We start from the raw sequence: 15,614 nt of genomic DNA, 5'->3' as shown, positions 1-15,614 counted from the left end.
AACCCCAACATTGAAGACTTCAATTCTTTATTCCAGGTTTATGGAATAAAGAATCTGTTTTGAATCAATCTGCTGAAAATCAAATATAACAAATCTGTTCAAATGAGAGAGAAAAAAGTTCAAACTCCTGGAGATTTATTTAGAAAGTTTCAGAGAGGAACACAGAAAGGAGTCTGGTTGTGACTTAATGTTTCTGTCTGTCTGAAGGTGAGATCGAGTGTCTGAGAGGAGAACTTCAGCGAGAGACGACAAGAAGAGAAGATGAGAGAGAGAAAAGGGAAAGAATGCTGGAGGAAAAGAAGGAGTTGAAAGTAGAAATAGAGAGGCTAACGGAGGAGGTGAAGGAGCTGCAGACCAGAAGGAGGGAGGAAGACGACAAGTGGAAGGAGGAAAAGGAATCGTGGCAGAGAGAAAGAGAAGTTCTGAACCAAGAGCTCGGCATGAGAGATGGAGAGATGGAGGCTCTGAGGAGGCGCACCGAGGGATTGATGGAGGAGGTGGAGGAGAGGCAGAGAGAGGTGGAAAAACTGAGGGAGGAGGTGGCACAGGGAGAGACTGAGATCAGCTTCACAATGGAGAGACTGCAGAGAGTAGAGGTAGAGAAGGAGAACCTGAAGGAGCAAGCGAAGAGAAAAGAGGTCTGTCTGGAAGAAGAGGAGGTGAAGAGAAGAGAGGAGGAGAACCAGAGGGATTTAGAGACGGAGGCACTGTGTGAACGGATCGAGAAGTTGGAAACAGAAAAAAAAACAATGGAGGACGAGCTCTGTCAGCTGAGGAGTGAGGAGGAGGAGAGGTGGAGAGAGAGAGCTGTGGCAGATGAGGAAATCAGCAGGCTGAGAATAGAAATCTCCTTTTTACAGGGGGAGGAGAGGAGACAGAGGGAGAAACAGCAGGAGGAGCTGGAGGAGCAGCTGAAAGAGAAAGTAGGGGAGGTGGAGCTCCTGAAGGTGAGGCTGAACGTGGCTCAGGAGGAGTATGAAGAGATGAAGGAGGAGGTGGAGAGGAGGGAGCGCGGCCTGGAGCGACAGATCAGTGCTGTCAGGGAACGAGAGGAGGAGGTGGAGGAGCTGAAGGAGAGCCTGAGACTGACTGAGGAGCAGAAGGAAGAAGTTGAACGGGAACGGCAGGCGATCTGTCACAAACTGCAGCAGGAGGAGGCGCGGCAGGAGCAGCTGCAGACTCTGCTGACAGAGACTCAGATGCTCCTCGAGAAGGAGAAACAAGAAAGAGGAGAAAAAGAGAAAACAATAACCTACCTGGGCAAGGAGCTGCAAGAGGCTCGGGCTGAGAGAGACGGAGCAAATAAGAAGGTCAGAGAGAAGGAGGAGCTCTGTGAGCAGCTGCAGGAGGAGGTCAGGATGTGGGAGCAGACAGGAGAGCACAGTGATAGGGAGGTGAAAAAGCTCCACAAAGTCAATAAGGAGCTACAAGAGGCGATGCAGAAGCTGACTGCAATGTTAGAGGAGAGAGAGGAGGAGTGGAAGGAGAAGGGAAATGTGAGAGTGAAAGAGGAGAAAAAGCTCAACAAGGTCATGAAAGAGCTACAAGAGGAGGTGCAACACCTAAAGGCTGCACTGGAGGAGAAGGAAGAGGAAGTGAGGGAGTGGAAGGAGAAGGCAGACCTGAGTGGGAAGGAGGAGAAAAAACTCAACAAGATAGTTAAGGAGAGAGCAGAGGAGGTGAAGCAGCTGAGGGCCACACTGGAGGAGTTAGAGGAGCTGAAGGAGACCCTCAGGCTGACTGAGAAGCAGAAGGAGGAAGAAGAACGGGAGCGACAGGCGGTCTGTCACAAACTAAAACAGAAGGAGGTGCAGGAGGAGCAGCTAGAGGCTCTGCTGATAGAAACTCAGGCGCTCCTCGAGAAGGAAAAAGGAGAAAAAGAGAAAATGATCTCCTCCCACAGCAAGGAGCTGAAGGAAGCTCAGGCCGAGAAAGAGAACGCGAATATGAAGGTCAGAGAGAAGGAGGAGGCCTGTGGGAGGCTGCAGGAGGAACTGAGGAGATGGCTGCAGACAGCAGAGCTCAGTGATAAGGAGGTGAAAAAGCTCCAAAGGGCCATGAAGGAGCTACAAGAGGCGGTGGAGAAGCTAAAGGAGACAGAGGAGGAGTGGAAGGAGAAGGCAGAGGTGAGCGCAAAGGATGAGAGAAAGCTACATAGGGTCATCAAGGAGCAACAAGAGGAGGTGGAGCAGATGAGGGAAGCGCTGGAGGAGAAGGAGGAGGAGGTGAGGGAGTGGATGGAGAAGGCAGACATGAGTGTAAAGGAGGAGAAAAATCTCAACAAAGTTGTTAAAGATAAAGTAGAGGAGGTGAAGCAGCTGAGGGCAACCCTGGAGGAGAAGGAGGAGGAGCTGAGATCAAAAGAGGAGGAGTGGAGGTCAAGGGAGCTGATGAGAATCAAGAAGGCACAGGAGGAGGAGAGGCACATGGAGGAGGTCCAAGAGGAGCTGATGAGCAGTAAAAGGGAGGTGTCTGAACTGAGGGAAGATTTGTATAAGGAGCAAAGAGAAAAGGAGGAGAAGCAGGAGCAGCTGAGGAGCTTTGAAAAGGATATGGCCGCTCTCAGAGAGGAGATGCAGAGGGAGAAGAGACAGGAAAAGGAGGAGAGGAGACTCCTGGAGGAGATGCAAAAAGAGAAGGAGGCAGCCCATAAAGCAGTGTGGGAGGAGCTTAGAAGGAGTGAGGAGGAGTGGAGGTCAAAGGAGTTGATGATCAATCAAATAGCACAGGCAGAGAGGAGGCAGATGGAGAAGGTATTGGAGGAGCTGATAAGTAGCAAAAGAGAGGTGTCTACACTGAGAGACGAGATGAATGAGGAGCAAAGAGCAAATCAGGAGAAATTGAGGACTTTTGAGGAGGAGGTGATAGCTCTCAGACAGGAGGTTATTAAAGAACAGAAGGAGAAGGAGGAGAAGCAGGAGAAGCTCCGAAAATTTGAGAAGGAGGTGTCTGAACTCAAAGTGGAGCTTGTGGAGGAACTCCAGGAGGGGGAGAAAATCCGAGATGAATTGATGAAGAGGAAGGAGGAGGTGGAGGAAGAGGTCAGAAGGACCAAGAACGCATTAAAAGTCATCACTGAGGAGTCGAAAACAGAGAAGGAGCAGATGAAAGAGAAATTAAGAAGGACAGAATTGGAGGTGGGGACTGTAAAGGAAGCCTACAGGAGGAGTGAAAAGGAGGTGTTGCTGCTCAAAGAGGAGCTCCAGAAGGAGCAGCAGGAGAAGCTGAAGACGCAAGAGAAGCTGAAGGAAAGTAGAGAAGACGTCTTGGATCTTAAAGAGGAAGGAAAGAAGGAGCGCCAGAGGAGGGAGGAGGTGCAGGAAGAATTGAGAGCTGTTCAGCGGAATGTGGAGGTGATGGAGGAGAGCCTGAGCTCCCTGCAGAGTCAGGTACACAAACAACCCAGGGTGATGCTGAGGAGGTGAAATCCATTCAGGGTTTCTTCCAGAAAACTAGCGAAGTCTGGTGGTCAGTAGGGCGGGGCGCTGGGCTGGGGGCTGGGCACTGAGCCTGGGTTGAGCTGGGCTCTGGGCTGGGGGCGGGGCGCTGGGCGGGGCGCTGGGCTGGGCGGGGCGCCACTATTTTAAAAATGATAAACATTAAAAGGAAACTTTAAAATATGACTAGGTAACTACAGTAGAGTTACTGAAAAACCTTGTAATACTCAACATACAACTTAGTCTGAAAAAAGACAAACACAAAAAATTCAATCAAAATACATATTTTTTACCCCCTAAAGTTAAATCACAATCAAATAATCAGCAAGTGGATTTTTAACCCTTGAGGCGCCTTGAAAACGACTCCACAGTATTAGGTACCAAAACTACGACAGGTCAAAAAACTATTGAACACATCGCAATTTTTCACAATAAAGATATTCATTTTACATGCATAAATTTTTTTTTGTTTCAAAGCTATCCAAAGGTAAAAAGTTCTTATATTTTTGAAGGTAATAAACCCACATTAACATTAAAATGCTGAGCGGACTGTTTTGATGTAGGTGGTTAAGCCTTGGCCAAGTTGAAAAATGGATATTGATTTTTATGCAATATTATTTTTAGAGCAATGGGATTAAAAGTATCATCCAAAGCTGCGGCTCCTCACTCAGAGCATTCCATGTATTTACTGACAGCCTCCCCTGTAAAATTGAGAAGTGCAGGATTAGCTGCAAGATGTCTTCATGAAAATAAGGTCAAATGCAGTCAAAGGACTCCTGGTTCTGGCAATTGAGAAGTAGTTTGGATCCTGGAGTCAAGATAGGAGGAGAAAAGCATGGCAGAGCCTCTTCATGTGTGGAAAACCACAGGATTTCCTCATTTTATGATCTACATAGAGATTTCCCATCACCCATTGCCTCCTCCTTTTCCTCCTCCTCCTCTTGGCTGCAAGATTCCTCCTTTGCCAGGCAGCCATTCCTCCGCCAAGCCTTCCTGCCGCTCATATGAATTCCCACATCTACTTATTTTCTCCTCAGAAACCCCTCCTCATTGTCCCCAGACTTCAAGATTGCTGCTACAGTTTGTCCAGAGTTAGTCTTCTACTCATGGCTTTCATCTGGAGAAATTACCAGCTAGACAAGGCTGCAAACTATCCTAATAGAAGATGCACCTACATAAACATGCTAGGCTAAACATCGGTTTCTCTCTTGATAAAGAAAATATAGTCAAAGCCAAATTGGCTTTGATTCTTCAAAGTACACACATAGAAAACACTCCACACTCCTTTAGATTATTGCCAATACACCCAAAGGCTTTTGTGGTGTTCAGTATTTTTATTGCCATGCATTTTGATTAGTAATAGAACCATGTCACCATTAAAGTGAAGTATTGTAATTTTAGGAGACCCTTCACACTTATGGCCAGTTTTCCCTGTATTTTGAAGGTTAAAGCTTAGATTACTTTGGTGTTCATGGGAAAGTTATTTCAAAATGCCAGGGTTACTGTCCATTGAAAACATGTCGCTATAATGGGAGCCGATGGGACCAAAATGGGACCGAAGGTAAAGAATGGACACGGAGCGCATATCATCTCTTGTTCTTCAAGCTTAAAAAAAACAGACTTTTTAAAAATAAAACAGTCCTGGCCAAGGTTCATATATTTAATCTTTAATGTGACTGAGATATTTAGAATAAAGAATACAGGATACATACTGCTAGATGCAGTATTTTTGACTTGCTGGCTGAGATTGGTTATTTATCCAAGCCATAGCGGTATTTGCAAGAAATACTCTGAATGAGAAAAGCCTGTCTGTGATTGATAGGGGATGTGATTCATTTACATTACCTTCATGAAGTTGCAGCGCAGGCACAGACACAAGCACTAACACAAACACACGCCACACATTCAAGATATATGCGCTCATATTCTCACTGAACACTTAATACAAACATTTAAAATCACAACTACATTTGCAATTTGTGTTGCTTTTATAATTGATATCTACCCTGATTGTAGAGGTGAACCTGCTCTGCAAGATCATCTCTGAAATCACAAAGGCGTCGAACTCGCTAGGTGCCAATGGTGGGACAGGTGCACACCCCCAGTCCCTGCCATTTTCAATGCATCGACTATGAACCCATCTTTGTCACCACTGTTACTGGTGTATTAAAAAAAACCTTTAAAGTTCATAAACAAGCAACGCCAAGCCTGGTTGGGGCCAAGTAAAGCCAGGCGGCCCGCCAGGCTTATGATCCTCTGATTTCTGTTTTAGGTGTGGAATCTGAGCCTGAGCCAGGAACAAGCTAAAAGGGAGTTGAAGGAGAAGGAGGAGCAGAACCAGGAGTTGAGGGACTCCCTTAGGGTGGCCATGAAGGACCTGGCCCAGCTGGAGGTTCTCCTGAAGGTACAGTGTCTCCAGCTAGACACAGACCAGGTTACAGTCCAAGGTCATCATGTTTGACCTGTCTGTGAATCCTTAAAAAGTCTTACATTTATTTACCCAAAATGAAGGCCTTTGAATGGATTAAATTCATTTTTAAAAAGTAAGTTGGCCTTAATATTTTAATCATGTCTTAAATTATGCCTCAACACAAATATTTAATTATATATTCTATATATTTTTGTACTCAGCTAACTAGCTAGAGTTTTCCATCTATAATGGGTAAGTGGAAACTTATGGATGAAGTTTGGACATTTTTATAGGGGTGCAGGTCTTAAATTTCATTCACAATGATCTTTAAAAATCTTAAATTTGATTTTGTGAACCTGCAGAAACACTGTTTTTCTCTGACTCCTTGCTTAGGAGAGCCATGCTGAGGGGGAGTGCTTGAAGACCTCCCTGGTGGAGAAGAAGGAGGAGATGGACAGAATCAGAGAGGAGAGTCAGAAAGTGGCCAATGAAGAACTGGAGAAGCAAGGAGAGCTAGAGGAGCTGCGAGCCAGAGTTAAGAGCCTGAAGAAGAGAAACAGTGAGATGTTAGAGGATCTGGGCAATGCAGAGAAGAGGAGGAAGGAGGCTGAGAGGAAGTGGAAGAGTCAATTGGAACAGGTGGAGAAAGAGCAGGTGGTGAAGCTGAACGCTCTCAATGCAGAAATCCAGTTACTGCGGAGGAAACAGGAGGAGATGGAAACAAAGTGGAGGACCAGGGTGGAAGAGAAGGAAGTGGAGGTAGAGAAAGCGAGGATGGAGGTGCAAGAGAGCCAAACCGAGCTGAACAGGTACAAAACCTTAACAGAGGAGCAGAAGAATCAGCTCTACATACTGACTCAGAGCAACAGGCAGCTGGAGGCAGACAGGGACCGGGTCCGAATGGCTCTGGAGCGGACAGAGTCGGCCATGATTGGCTACAGGGAGAGAGCGCACCAACAGGAGCAGAACCCCGGGGCAGTTCCTCGCTCAGAAGAGGTCAGTGCAGCGTCTGATTGGTTGGGTTAAGGGCAGATGACCTCTGTGGTTACATGCTTACACCTGGCTGTCCTGATTGACCTGCAGAGAAATGTGTGTCCTCAGGGTGACCGACTGTTGATCCTGCAGCGCCAGGTGGCTGAACTGGAGCTGAACCAAAAACGGATGGACAAGAAGAATTCTCGTCTGGAAAGCCAGAAAGACAAGCTGAAGAAAGACAGAAGTGTTCTCAAAGACACGTTGAAACAGGTGTCCACTGCTGTCCACCCCTTCACCTCCATCATTAGCACATAAACTTTTTTAATGGTGCACTGGAGCTCTTGGCCTTCCATCCTAGGAATGCATACTGAACTTGAGGCACAAGGGTGCATTTATTCTGGAGTTAATTTGATACATACAGGCTTCATTTCCTATATAAACCCCCTCATGTTTAATTTTGACATCACAATATTTTCTTTTTTGTTTATTTCTTGGAGACATTAATAACTAGTGTTGAAATGGTCAGTTCCTGTAGTTCCTGACCAGTTTCCTGTCGTTTGAGGGCGGCGGTTCACGTCTGTGATGAGTGGATGGAAACTTCCAGCCACAGTTTCACAAACACAGATAGTAAAAGTCCTGCTTTAATGTGTTTTGTGTTTTTTGTAAATTTCTGGGCCTTTTGTCTGTCAGGTGGAGGAGGAACGATCGAGGCTCCAGCAGCAGCTTTCACTCAGCTCCATGTCTCAGGTGAGACATGTCTATGTGACGAGGCTTCTCAGGTAAGCAGCTGTGACTCCGCGTGATTAACAGGTGTGTGTGTGTGTGTGTGTGTGTGTGTGTGTGTGTGTGTGTGTGTGTGTGTGTGTGTGTGTGTGTGTGTGTGTGTGTTCAGTCATTTGAGAACACTGCTAACGTGGAGCGCACCGTGAAGGAGCTGGAGGACCAGGTGAGATCACCACAGAAGAAGAGTGTTAGTGTCTTGATTGGTCAGGTGGATGCTGATGATGTCATCTTGTCTGCGCAATCAAGGTGAATCGTCTCCGCATCTCGCTGGCTGTGGAGCAGGAGCAGAAGGCGGAGTTTATCGAGCAGACCTCCAGAAATAGCGAATGGCTTCTCTCGCTGAGGCAGGACCTGAACGATTCACTGGCCGCCGTCTCACGCCGTCCAATCCCAGCCGTCCTGGAGTCTGAGACGCAGCGATTGGACCGCAGCTTGAGGGAGGAGGACCTTAAGTTGTCTCTGAGCCAATCATAGCACATGACCAAAAGACTTCAGATCTCAGCATCTTAGATTTCTGATTGGACAGATTCTGCCCATAGTGAGTCTTTATTTAATGTTAACCAATCAGATGCGACCAAAACATTACAGCTAACGAACTGTCACCGTTGTTTTTTTTTTGTTTGTTTATTTTAAATGTTATTTATTTTTTGTAAGCAGCTCAATAAACCAAAGGTTTTATAACTAAGGATGTTTGTGGTTTTTATTTTTTTGGTTTAGTAAATGATGCATACAATTCAGGTTTGAACTCAAACTTTTCAGGAAGTCTGCAGACTTCACCACCAAACTGGGTCCAGCTCTCATCCAGGTCTGAAGCTCCCAGTTCTCAACTGGTTTAGTTTCAGTAGATATTGGATTCAGTAAACAATGGTTCTTCTATTTCTGGTCCATTCTTGGTGACAACTGATGGGTCGTTCAGCACCGGACCGACTCAATGTTCCAATTCAGTTAGTCATACTAAAAAAGGATCCCATCATCATGTTTGTCCAGCTTTAACTAAATATTATTCTGTTGTCCTAAAACCCAAAACCAATATTTTGCTTTTCCTAAATTATATCAACAGTCTTGTCCACATCTTTAACCTGCATGTGGTAATTTGTATTATTCTGATTTAATAGTGGGTTTCTTATTTGTGTTTTAGTTTTGTAATGCTTTAAAATCTGTTTTATCAGCTGACTGTGACCATGGAAGACTGAACGATCTCAAACTGCAGCTTCCTCTGGAACACAGACCCAAACGTTTGATACGAACCTGTTTTTTGTCTGCAGCTGGAAACATCTGTCCCCGTCCCAACAACACAGAACATTTTTGTTTTGTTTCCAGTTTCCTGCATCGTGAATCATCTGAGTGAAAAGAGAAGCACCACCTGAGAGCAGACTCTAAGCTCCTGCTTCTCTCTGCCAGCAGCAGCAGCTGGTTCATGTCTGTTGGTTTAGACAGAGTCCTATGGAAGTTCATTAGCGCCAAAAAACAAAGAATTCTGACTTTTTATCTCAGAATTCTGATTTTAAACAGGTGTATGACAATTATGTTGTTACCGCATGAAAATCATCACCTAACAGTTTATTTCTTTTTTTATATAATTTTATGCAGGTCCAATTTGTTTGGGGGGGTAGATTTACCAAATTTGGTGCATAAACATTTTAAATAAACTTGAGTTCGAGATTAAAATCAGAATGGATCAGAATTCTGCATCACTGCAGTATGCCTATTACAGATTTTTAAAAAGTATATTTCTGCCAAAAAATACAATATTTCTGAGTTTCAAAAGTCAAATGTTTTAACTTGAAACTCAGAAAATTTGACTTTTGGAAGTTTTTGTGCTAGAAAATGACAGATTAATCTCAAACTAAGTTTTACCAAGAAAATTGTTATTTCAAATTCATAAATGTCCGTGTATTCTATAGAAAATTTATTGGCTTAATGATACATTTTTTGCAAATTGTCACCACTTGTAGCTCAGAAATGTCCTGTTTTTTTGTGGAACATTTCTGAGTTCTTTAATGGAGATTCAGTCCTATTTTTTCTATCTAATGGTCCTGATATGCAGTGATAGAATTCTCATTTTTAAAAGTCAGTATTATTATTATATTTTTCTTCATGACTCTATTCCAAGTCCGTAAAGTTCGGTTCTGGTTCCTCCTGTCTTCATGGTGCGTTGATGTGTTTACAATGTGTTTTCTGTGTGTGTGTGTGTGTGTGTGTGTGTGTGTGTGTGTGTGTGTGTGTGTGTGTGTGTGTGTGTGTGTGTGTGTGTGTGTGTGTCAGACAGCGCAGTGTTTGTTTATGGAAGGCAGATGTCTCTCTGTCACTCAGCTCGCTGATAATCCTCGTCTATTTTTACCTCCGCCGCCCCTCCTCGCTGTTCCAGCCGTGCTTCCCCTCGCACCTCTCCGGTTCCACTTCCAGCCAGAGAGCGTTTGGACCGGCAGCACCGAGCCTCAGGTACCGTGTTCCATGTGTTCTGTGTAGGTTTCAGGCCTCGGACGGTTCAAAGTTTTGGGTTTGTTGCGTTCAGTCGCGGCTCCACCAGCTGTAAGCGGATCTCAGTGATAATTAACTGGAATCTCAGTTTACACGTCATAAATGACAGCAGCTGCAGGCCCGTAAAGAAGATCTGTGGGGTTACTGATGCTAAACAAATATAGTTTAAAGTGAGATTAGGATAAATGTTGCTAAATAATAATCAGGTTTTATTTTGTCGTTAATATTTTCTCAGGAAAACAGATTTTATTGCGTTATTGTTATTAGAGAGGCGACTTCAGATCCAACAGGATGCTGCTTTACTTCCTCCTGTCGCCATGGTCACTGATGCTGGACACCTGGCCAGAGCAGCTCAGTCCAGCTTGCATGTAAAGAAATAGAAAAAGCTTGTCTGGAGATGAAAGTCTGATTGTATTTAAGACTGAAACTGAAGATTTGAGAACTTTTTGAGATCCTGCAGAAATCCTGTGACTTATCTCGTTCTGTTTGATTTTACCAGATGGGAATGCTAATGGAGCCAAAACAGGTTAAATAGCTTAAAACCTGACCTGAAACTGTTTTCCTGCTCTAAATTTTCACATATTTTATTGCTTCTTTTTTGGTGAGTGTATTTTGCTATGTTTGAAAATATTGAAAATCATCATCTCTTTTTTCTGCAGCAGCTGGGTTGAATTTGGAGCTTATTCTGACATTTTGGTTGGTCAAGTTATTAAATCTGAAGATAAAACAAAAAAGGGAACTTATGTCATCACCTTTACATGTTTTTTCCCTTATTAAGATTTTGTTTGATACACTTAAATGCTCTATTTGTAATTTTGCTTGATTCCTGTAAAATGTCATCACAATTTTCCACAAAATCAGAACAACTTTTACTTAAAATTTTTTTTTTCCTTTTGTTTTCCTAGGTGTTAAAAGAAAAACAACTAGGAACTGGAGATACTGGAATACTGACTGGTTCTGGTTTAGTCTGACTTCAACTGCAAACTGTAAATATTGGAGATAAAACACAAAACACAGAATGGACGTTTGAAGCACAAAAGGAATCCAAGGAGACAAAGAAGAATATTTTTAGACTTGTCAACCAGTAACAGACTGGTTTCAGTGTTTCCTCATGACGACTGGGAAGACAGACGAAACTGAAGAGACATGTGGACGTCAGAGACACGAGGACAGCAGCAGCAAAGCTTCCTTCACGACTCTGAGCTCCATCGCCATCCAGGCCGGCCAGACCCAGATTGTTGCTTCTGTCCTCCAGGTAACAGAAATGCAGAGATTCCTGGTCCAATTAATGTCCTTTTATTTATATATGGAGACAGATGAGATCAAATACAATAAATCAGGGAGAAAAACCTTCATATAGTGTTTCCAAAATCTAAATAATTGGAGAAATTACATCTGAGGATGTTACTAATCAGTCACTTTCTTAGATTAGGTTTAATATGAGTTTAAAGTTTTAAACATATAAACAGACTTTAAAGTAACATACGTTAAATTTAAAATATTCAGCTTTTAAAAGACAAAATCCATAAACTATGACTATAAACTCCACAGTATTGAGCCATACTCAATAAATAATATTTGTCCCACTGAGGCTCGCTTGTCAGATTAAAATAACCTTCAACAGTTTCATTAAAGGTTTAACATTTCATTAAGCCCACATTTCTGTTTTAAAATGTAATTTTATTATTTTCAGTAACTTTAAGTGGAAAATAATCATAATTATTTGACAGGCTTGACAAGAATCTGTGTGTAATTGATCAATTTTACATGCTTCTCTTTGTGAATTAAGTTATAAACTTACTGACTATAACTCTAGTATTAAAATATAAAAAAGGAAGAAGAAAAACTTGAAGATTCTTGGTGTGTAATGTAAAGACCATCAAATTAAACACCGTTTTAATTTTTGATTTCTATATATTAAAATGTTGTCTGAAAAGTCACTCCAGGTTTAAAATGTAAAACTCATTAACTGAATGACCATAATCCTCTTGGTACAAACTATAAGCAGGTTTCCTGAAAGCCTGATTTAGTTTGGTTATTTTTACAAAATAAAACTATTAGCTGACAGACCAGTCCACCTTAAATCTGTCAGCTTGCAGTGTGTTTTTAGATCCGAGTTAAATAAAGATCTGAGTTAAAACTGTGTGGCTGACAGGCTGTGAATTTAGATAATTAAAGAGTGAAAGATCATTTTAGAACAGAGTTTAGAAAATTAAAGCAAAACTCTTTCAGTTTTGCTTTAAATGAAATCATATCAAACCGTTTTTGTTGGTTTCTTTAAACATAAAGACATTTTATCTGACAAAGCATTAAATAAAGTCTTTAGCAGACAGAATATATTAATTTACTGAGAACTGAAACTTCTTTTAGTGGGGAGTTTAAACTTTAAAATCTGTTAACTGATTAGATGTATTAGTTTATAATATTTTCAACTGAGTTTCTGACATTAAAGCCATGAGCTGAAAGGTTGTTTTCTCTGGGTCTGTGTGGAGGTCATGTAGACCAACACTGCCGCTCCACGTGCCACTTCCTGTTTTAGCTCCAGGTCAGCTGTGTGTGTGTGTGTGGGTGTGTGTGTGTGTGTGTGTGTGTGTCTGCGTGCGTGCTTGTGTGTGTGTGTTTTATCACCATCTCCATGTGTCTTTTTTTGGACAACATGCCAGAGATACCGTATCAAGGGAGGAATGCGCCAACACAAACACTCGTGCAGAGAATCAGAGTCAGACCGCAGCATCTCAGATATACAGCAGATAAAGCTTCAATTTCTGAAACATTCATAAAATATCTGTTACTTCGCAGGAAGAAGATCCGATTTCTTGTTTTCTGTTCGTAATGGCAGCATGTTACAGTAGCTGTTAGTTCTGATTTGTCTTATATCTAGACTTTTTTTAAATGTTTAAGGCCAACTAAAATGTTTTAATTATATAATTGTATTATTTATTTGGTTTTGCATTTATTTCTTCAGTTAATAAGAAACCTTGTACATCATTCTATGAAATGAACATGATTCTTTGGAAGAAACAAGCACTTTTCAAGAGGGGGCCATGGCTCCCTTGGCCCCCCTCTTAGGATCACCAGTGGTTAGTTGAGTGGTTGTATGTTTGGATTCCCACTGGTTTAGCAGAAAAAGAGGAAGTTCAGGCCATCTCTATCCCATCAGGCTCATGGATCATGTCCCCTACTCCAACATCTCTCTGCTTGGGTTTCTAACCAGATAGTGTGATGGAGATTTAAAGAAAAGCAGGATAGAGTTTTTCCTGATTTTCTTTTGTTTTAAATCAAAAACTGCACAATAAAACCACAGATAAACAGAATATCAATATGGAATAACTTGCTAAACCATTTCAATATAAAATAAAACTTGAACATTAATTAAATTCTTAACCTTTAATTTGACATGAAGAAAAAACATTGAAAACATTTTTTTTTTGGTTCTCATTTGGATCGAATGATATGTCTTTTGTTTGGTTCTTTATTTTGGTGGGATTTTTTCAGGCCAGCCAAGAGTCACTATTAAGCTAAAGAAGAAGTTGACACTCGTCATGAATAAAATATCTCTGGTTTGTGTTTGCAGAGCGGCTCTCTGATCCACCTCCAGCTGGTCCAGTTCCAGCCAGGACTCTGTGAGATTGGATCGGACCGGGAGGAAAACCGCATCCTGATCCAGGAGCAGCAGCAGCTTCTGGAGAAACTCCAGGTCCACCAGGATTCAAACACTCTCTGATCAAGGCGCTTTGCCTTTCTATTGGGAATAAAGTTATCAATTAATGAGCTAATCTAAAGTTGATTCATCTTATCCTTCGACTAACAATTAATTGATAAGCAGCAGTTTCTTAAAGACCTGAATTTTCTCTTGGATCAAGAGTTTTTACACAAAGGGCTACATTTTTCATAGTATGCTGAATTTTAAAAAAGCACATTGTTAATGTTAATATTTTGTATCAGTTGTATTAAATACTGACTGAATAAAGAGAAGGTCATAGCTTTATTACCTTATTAAACTTAAAAATAGTTATAAAGTATATCAAAACAGGAACCTCTTAGATCTCTGAATAGAAAAATTAAACATGAAAAGAATATAAGACTTTATTTCCCATAAACAGAGAGATATTAATACAGCTGTACCATCTGTTGCTCTTGAATGAATGTTAAAACGTCGCTCCATGAAGTGCATTAACTCCCAACATGATGCTTTAGCATGTTGTTACAATTTCTCTCTATTATTCTCTCAGCTTATTTTTCATCACACATCATCACTTTCCTGTCGCATCAGTGAGTTTTGAATCAACCGTGTTAAGTGTACTTTGAACGCACAGCTGTCACTGCTGTTCTAGTGAGGCCGCCATCTTTATTTCTTTGTAAAGATGGTTCAGGATGACCAGCGCTGCCCTCTGCTGGATGGCGGCCTCTCTACAGCATTCAAATTGAAAAAACGAACGTTATTTGTTAAATGGTTAGGACTAATTTTAATATAAAAAACCATTAATCAACAATTATTTATTAGCATCCCTACTACCTATTGATATGTCAACATGTTATTGCAGAAACATGAGCCTGAGGTGTTGGTTGTGGTGGAAAAGAAACACCAGGAGAAACTGAGGATGAGGAGGGATGGAAGGAGGAAGCAGGAGGAAGAGGAAGCGTTGGCTGAGGCGATGAAGGCGTCTCTGAGGGAGGGATGGTCGCTGCTCCTCCGACTGCTGGAGAGACGTCTGGACGTCCTGAAACAGGCTTCAGATTTCTTCTGCCGAGTGACGGAGGTGAAGAGGGATGACGAGGAGGATCTTAACGGGACAAGAAATAAAACGGGGCTCACAATGTGCTGCAAACTTTAAAATATGCTCCATTAGGCCTCGGGAATAATGTTAGAAAATAAGAACAGTGATCTTTAATGTCTTCAACTACAGTTTTTTTTTTAATTAATTTACGTATCTTTTCTATTTTTTTAATGACATAATTATATAAAAATTAAATTTTATTTTTACTCATATCTTTGAGTTTAGTGTGACAGAATTTCCCACAAACAGAAGTCGTCTTTGGGGGGGTGGAAACTTTTCCAGCTGATCAGAATACTGTGACCTTCCTCTGTGGTTAGCCAGCAGGCCTGAAGGTCATTTGGTTCAGTCACACATTCCTCCGTCCTGAACCGGTTTTGGTTCTGGACTGCTTTCTTTGGCTGGCTGCACACCTTTCCACCAGAAACACCTGCTGCTGTCTGAAACATTTTGCAGCCACAGAAAATCAGGAAAGCCTGGACAGCTGGAATAATCCTGGAGATTAGATCGTTTTACTGCACTGCTGCTCACTAAACATGTGTTGCATTTAAACTGTAAAAACATGCAGCTGAATTTTAAAAGCTAAAGCTAATGAAAGCTTATATACCATATAGTGATTTGTTCTCCATGAGTATTGTTTGAGAGGTTTGAGAGGTGAAATGTGTCTGAAACATAAAAATTAAGGCATTAAAATGAGTTTTGAAAGTAATATTTTTTAGGATATTATTATCACATCCAAACTCACTCTGACAA

General features: G+C 41.9%; 1 protein-coding gene across 1 annotated transcript in view; it reads left to right on the top strand.

Moving 5' to 3' along the window:
* The window catches only part of LOC129374413 (uncharacterized), a 38,728-nt gene that overhangs the window by 7,734 nt on the left and 15,380 nt on the right, over positions 1-15,614 (top strand). Inside the window, exons 20-31 of the mRNA XM_055052818.1 lie at positions 208-3,389; positions 5,710-5,841; positions 6,241-6,843; positions 6,931-7,092; positions 7,513-7,569; positions 7,715-7,768; positions 7,852-8,078; positions 9,974-10,047; positions 10,354-10,454; positions 11,159-11,341; positions 13,661-13,783; positions 14,631-14,846. Coding sequence (XP_054908793.1) covers positions 208-3,389; positions 5,710-5,841; positions 6,241-6,843; positions 6,931-7,092; positions 7,513-7,569; positions 7,715-7,768; positions 7,852-8,078; positions 9,974-10,047; positions 10,354-10,454; positions 11,159-11,341; positions 13,661-13,783; positions 14,631-14,846 — 5,114 coding nt within the window. The remainder of the gene's footprint in view (positions 1-207; positions 3,390-5,709; positions 5,842-6,240; positions 6,844-6,930; positions 7,093-7,512; positions 7,570-7,714; positions 7,769-7,851; positions 8,079-9,973; positions 10,048-10,353; positions 10,455-11,158; positions 11,342-13,660; positions 13,784-14,630; positions 14,847-15,614) is intronic.

This window comes from Poeciliopsis prolifica, unplaced genomic scaffold (assembly GCF_027474105.1).
Source record: "Poeciliopsis prolifica strain line A6 unplaced genomic scaffold, Auburn_PproV2 SCAFFOLD036, whole genome shotgun sequence".
Lineage (NCBI taxonomy): Eukaryota > Metazoa > Chordata > Actinopteri > Cyprinodontiformes > Poeciliidae > Poeciliopsis > Poeciliopsis prolifica.
Note: the sequence above shows the minus strand (reverse complement) of the source record. Positions and strands in the feature narration are given on the sequence as shown.